General features: G+C 42.9%; 1 protein-coding gene across 1 annotated transcript in view; it reads right to left on the reverse strand.

The window, feature by feature from the left end:
* Window positions 1–2,044, reverse strand: part of LOC123732445 (endothelin receptor type B) — a gene marked incomplete at its 5' end in the record, with an annotated part of 6,331 nt that extends 4,287 nt beyond the window's left edge. The window contains 1 exon segment of the mRNA XM_045711582.1: window positions 1,993–2,044. Coding sequence (XP_045567538.1) covers window positions 1,993–2,044 — 52 coding nt within the window.
* Window positions 2,045–7,224: the final 5,180 nt, after the last annotated feature.

Here is a 7,224-nt window from a genome sequence, read left to right on the forward strand (position 1 = left end):
AAGCCCCTAACCAACAATGCTTTAAGAAGTTAAGAAGAAAAATGTGTTAAGTAAAAAATAGAAAATAAAAGAAACAAATAATGAAACAGCAACAGTAAAATAAAAATCGAGGCTAAATACAGTGAATACAGGGGGTACCAGTACAGAGTCAATGTGTGGGGGCACCGGTTAGTCGAGGTAATTGAGGTAATATGTACATGTAGGTAGAGTTAAAGTGACTAAGCATAGATAATAAACAGGTCCTGAATGGCAGGAAGCTTGGTCCTGGTGATGTACTGGGCCGTACGCATTACCCTCTGTAGTTCTTTGCGGTCAGAGGCCGAGCAGTTGCCATACCAGGCGGTGATGCAACCAGTCAGGATGCTCTCGATGGTGCAGTTGTAGAACATTTTGAGGATCTGGGGACCCATCCCAAATCTTTTCAGTCTCCTGAGGGGGAATAGGCTTTGTCGTGCCCTCTTCACGACTGTCTTGGTGTGTTTGGACCATTCTAGTTTGTTGTTGATGTGGACACCGAGGAACTTAAAGCTCTCAACCTGCTCCACTACAGCCCCGTCGATGAGAATGGGGGTGTGCTCGGTCCTCCTTTTCCTGTAGTCCACAATCATCTCCTTAGTCTTGATCACGTTGCGGGAGAGGTTGTTGTCCTGGCACCACATGGTCAGGTCTCTGATCTCCTCCCTATAGGCTGTCTCATCGTTGTCTGTGATCAGGCCTACCACTGTTGTGATGGTGTTGGAGTCGTGCCTGGCCGTGCAGTCATGAGTGAACAGGGAGTACAGGAGGGGACACCTGCACACACCCCTGAGGGGCCCCAGTGTTGAGGATCAGCGTGGCGGATGTGTTGCTACCTACCCTCACCACCTGGGGGCGGCCCGTCAGGAAGTCCAGGATCCAGTTGCAGAGGGAGGTGTTTGGTCCCAGAGTCCTTAGCTTAGTGATGAGCTTTGAGGGTATTATGGTGTTGAACGCTGAGCTGTAGTCAATGAATAGCTTTCTCACATAGGTGTTCCTTTGTCCAAGTGGGAAAGGGCAGTGTGGAGTGCAATAGAGATTTCATCATCTGTGGATCTGTTTGGGCGGTATGCAAATTGGAGTGGGTCTAGGGTTTCTGGGATAATGGTGTTGATGTGAGCCATGACCAGCCTTTCAAAGCACTTCATGGCTACGGACCTGAGTGCTACGGGTCAGTAGTCATTTAGGCAGGTTGCCTTTGTGTTCTTGGGCACAGGGACTATGGTGGTCTGCTTGAAACATGTGCTCAGGACCTCAGACTGGGTAGAAGGTTCACCTTCCAACAGGACAACGACGCTAAGCACACAGCCAAGACAACGCAGGAGTGGCTTCGGGACAAGTCTCTCGTCTCTGAATGTCCTTGAGTGGCCCAGCCAGAGCCCGGACTTGAACCCGATCAAACATCTCTGGAGAGACCTAAAAATAGCTGTGCAGCGACGCTCCCCATCCAACCTGACAGAGCTTGAGAGGATCTGCAGAGAAGAATGGGAGAAACTCCCCAAATACAGGTGTGACAAGCTTGTAACGTCATACCCAAGAAAACTCGAGGCTGTAATCGCTGCCAAAGGCGCTTCAACAAAGTACTGAGTAAAGGGTCTGAATACTTATGTAAATGGGATATTTCAGTTTTTTTTTATTAGTACATTTGCAAAAACTTCTTAAAACCTGTTTTTGCTTTGTCATTATGGGGTATTGTGATGTCATTATGGGGTATTGTGATGTCATTATGGGGTATTGTGATGTCATTATGGGGTATTGTGATGTCATTATGGGGTATTGTGATGTCATTATGGGGTATTGTGATGTCATTATGGGGTATTGTTTGTAGATTGATGAGGGGGAAAAAAACAAATGAATCCATTTTAGAATAAGGCTGTAACGTAACAAAATGTGGAAACAATCAAGGGGTCTGAATACTTTCAGAATGAACCGTATGCATAAACACACACGCACCCCCCCTCCACCCCCCCCTCTCACCGTCATGAATGGTGTCTGTGGGTTGAGCATGCAGGTCCGTATGGTCACGTTCCTGTTTAAAACAATAGGGTTACCTTAACACACATACACTACCAATAGGGTTACCTTAACACACATACACTACCAATAGGGTTACCTTAACACACACACTACCAATAGGGTTACCTTAACACACACACACTACCAATAGGGTTACCTTAACACACATACACTACCAATAGGGTTACCTTAACACACACACTACCAATAGGGTTACCTTAACACACACACTACCAATAGGGTTACCTTAACACACACACTACCAATAGGGTTACCTTAACACACACACACTACCAATAGGGTTACCTTAACACACACACTACCAATAGGGTTACCTTAACACACACACTACCAATAGGGTTACCTTAACACACACACTACCAATAGGGTTACCTTAACACACACACTACCAATAGGGTTACCTTAACACACACACTACCAATAGGGTTACCTTAACACACACACTACCAATAGGGTTACCTTAACACACATACACTACCAATAGGGTTACCTTAACACACATACACTACCAATAGGGTTACCTTAACACAGACACTACCAATAGGGTTACCTTAACACACACACACTACCAATAGGGTTACCTTAACACACACACACTACCAATAGGGTTACCTTAACACACATACACTACCAATAGGGTTACCTTAACACACATACACTACCAATAGGGTTACCTTAACACACACACTACCAATAGGGTTACCTTAACACACACACACTACCAATAGGGTTACCTTAACACACATACACTACCAATAGGGTTACCTTAACACACACACACTACCAATAGGGTTACCTTAACACACATACACTACCAATAGGGTTACCTTAACACACACACACTACCAATAGGGTTACCTTAACACACACACTACCAATAGGGTTACCTTAACACACACACTACCAATAGGGTTACCTTAACACACATACACTACCAATAGGGTTACCTCAACACACACACTACCAATAGGGTTACCTTAACACACACACTACCAATAGGGTTACCTTAACACACACACTACCAATAGGGTTACCTTAACACACATACACTACCAATAGGGTTACCTTAACACACATACACTACCAATAGGGTTACCTTAACACACACACTACCAATAGGGTTACCTTAACACACACACTACCAATAGGGTTACCTTAACACACATACACTACCAATAGGGTTACCTTAACACACACACTACCAATAGGGTTACCTTAACACACACACTACCAATAGGGTTACCTTAACACACATACACTACCAATAGGGTTACCTTAACACACATACACTACCAATAGGGTTACCTTAACACACACACTACCAATAGGGTTACCTTAACACACACACTACCAATAGGGTTACCTTAACACACACACTACCAATAGGGTTACCTTAACACACATACACTACCAATAGGGTTACCTTAACACACACACACTACCAATAGGGTTACCTTAACACACATACACTACCAATAGGGTTACCTTAACACACACACACTACCAATAGGGTTACCTTAACACACATACACTACCAATAGGGTTACCTTAACACACACACTACCAATAGGGTTACCTTAACACACACACTACCAATAGGGTTACCTTAACACACACACACTACCAATAGGGTTACCTTAACACACATACACTACCAATAGGGTTACCTTAACACACATACACTACCAATAGGGTTACCTTAACACACACACTACCAATAGGGTTACCTTACACACACACACTACCAATAGGGTTACCTTAACACACATACACTACCAATAGGGTTACCTTAACACACAACACTACCAATAGGGTTACCTTAACACACACACACTACCAATAGGGTTACCTTAACACACACACACTACCAATAGGGTTACCTTAACACACACACTACCAATAGGGTTACCTTAACACACACACTACCAATAGGGTTACCTTAACACACACACTACCAATAGGGTTACCTTAACACACACACACTACCAATAGGGTTACCTTAACACACACACACTACCAATAGGGTTACCTTAACACACACACTACCAATAGGGTTACCTTAACACACAACACTACCAATAGGGTTACCTTAACACACACACACTACCAATAGGGTTACCTTAACACACACACTACCAATAGGGTTACCTTAACACACACACTACCAATAGGGTTACCTTAACACACACACTACCAATAGGGTTACCTTAAACACACACACTACCAATAGGGTTACCTTAACACACACACACTACCAATAGGGTTACCTTAACACACACACTACCAATAGGGTTACCTTAACACACACACTACCAATAGGGTTACCTTAACACACATACACTACCAATAGGGTTACCTTACACACACACACTACCAATAGGGTTACCTTAACACACAACACTACCAATAGGGTTACCTTAACACACACACACTACCAATAGGGTTACCTTAACACACACACTACCAATAGGGTTACCTTAACACACACACACTACCAATAGGGTTACCTTAACACACACACTACCAATAGGGTTACCTTAACACACACACACTACCAATAGGGTTACCTTAACACACACACTACCAATAGGGTTACCTTAACACACACACTACCAATAGGGTTACCTTAACACACACACTACCAATAGGGTTACCTTAACACACATACACTACCAATAGGGTTACCTTAACACACACACACTACCAATAGGGTTACCTTAACACACACACTACCAATAGGGTTACCTTAACACACACACACTACCAATAGGGTTACCTTAACACACACACTACCAATAGGGTTACCTTAACACACACACACTACCAATAGGGTTACCTTAACACACACACTACCAATAGGGTTACCTTAACACACACACACTACCAATAGGGTTACCTTAACACACACACTACCAATAGGGTTACCTTAACACACACACTACCAATAGGGTTACCTTAACACACACACTACCAATAGGGTTACCTTAACACACATACACTACCAATAGGGTTACCTTAACACACACACTACCAATAGGGTTACCTTAACACACACACACTACCAATAGGGTTACCTTAACACACACACACTACCAATAGGGTTACCTTAACACACACACACTACCAATAGGGTTACCTTAACACACACACTACCAATAGGGTTACCTTAACACACACACTACCAATAGGGTTACCTTAACACACACACACTACCAATAGGGTTACCTTAACACACACACTACCAATAGGGTTACCTTAAACACACACACTACCAATAGGGTTACCTTAACACACACACACTACCAATAGGGTTACCTTAACACACAACACTACCAATAGGGTTACCTTAACACACATACACTACCAATAGGGTTACCTTAACACACACACACTACCAATAGGGTTACCTTAACACACACACACTACCAATAGGGTTACCTTAACACACACACTACCAATAGGGTTACCTTAACACACACACTACCAATAGGGTTACCTTAACACACAACACTACCAATAGGGTTACCTTAACACACACACACTACCAATAGGGTTACCTTAACACACACACACTACCAATAGGGTTACCTTAACACACACACTACCAATAGGGTTACCTTAACACACACACACTACCAATAGGGTTACCTTAACACACACACTACCAATAGGGTTACCTTAACACACACACACTACCAATAGGGTTACCTTAACACACACACTACCAATAGGGTTACCTTAACACACACACTACCAATAGGGTTACCTTAACACACACACACTACCAATAGGGTTACCTTAACACACACACACTACCAATAGGGTTACCTTAACACACACACACTACCAATAGGGTTACCTTAACACACACACACTACCAATAGGGTTACCTTAACACACACACTACCAATAGGGTTACCTTAACACACATACACTACCAATAGGGTTACCTTAACACACACACACTACCAATAGGGTTACCTTAACACACACACACTACCAATAGGGTTACCTTAACACACACACACTACCAATAGGGTTACCTTAACACACACACTACCAATAGGGTTACCTTAACACACACACTACCAATAGGGTTACCTTAACACACACAACACTACCAATAGGGTTACCTTAACACACACACTACCAATAGGGTTACCTTAACACACACACTACCAATAGGGTTACCTTAACACACACACACTACCAATAGGGTTACCTTAACACACACACACTACCAATAGGGTTACCTTAACACACACACTACCAATAGGGTTACCTTAACACACACACTACCAATAGGGTTACCTTAACACACACACACTACCAATAGGGTTACCTTAACACACACACTACCAATAGGGTTACCTTAACACACACACTACCAATAGGGTTACCTTAACACACACACTACCAATAGGGTTACCTTAACACACACACACTACCAATAGGGTTACCTTAACACACACACTACCAATAGGGTTACCTTAACACACACACACTACCAATAGGGTTACCTTAACACACACACACTACCAATAGGGTTACCTTAACACACACACACTACCAATAGGGTTACCTTAACACACACACACTACCAATAGGGTTACCTTAACACACATACACTACCAATAGGGTTACCTTAACACACACACACTACCAATAGGGTTACCTTAACACACACACTACCAATAGGGTTACCTTAACACACACACTACCAATAGGGTTACCTTAACACACACACACTACCAATAGGGTTACCTTAACACACACACTACCAATAGGGTTACCTTAACACACACACACTACCAATAGGGTTACCTTAACACACACACACTACCAATAGGGTTACCTTAACACACACACACTACCAATAGGGTTACCTTAACACACACACTACCAATAGGGTTACCTTAACACACATACACTACCAATAGGGTTACCTTAACACACACACACTACCAATAGGGTTACCTTAACACACACACTACCAATAGGGTTACCTTAACACACTACACTACCAATAGGGTTACCTTAACACACACACTACCAATAGGGTTACCTTAACACACACACACTACCAATAGGGTTACCTTAACACACACACTACCAATAGGGTTACCTTAACACACACACACTACCAATAGGGTTACCTTAACACACACACAC

This window comes from Salmo salar, unplaced genomic scaffold (genome assembly GCF_905237065.1).
Source record: "Salmo salar unplaced genomic scaffold, Ssal_v3.1, whole genome shotgun sequence".
Taxonomy (NCBI): domain Eukaryota; kingdom Metazoa; phylum Chordata; class Actinopteri; order Salmoniformes; family Salmonidae; genus Salmo; species Salmo salar.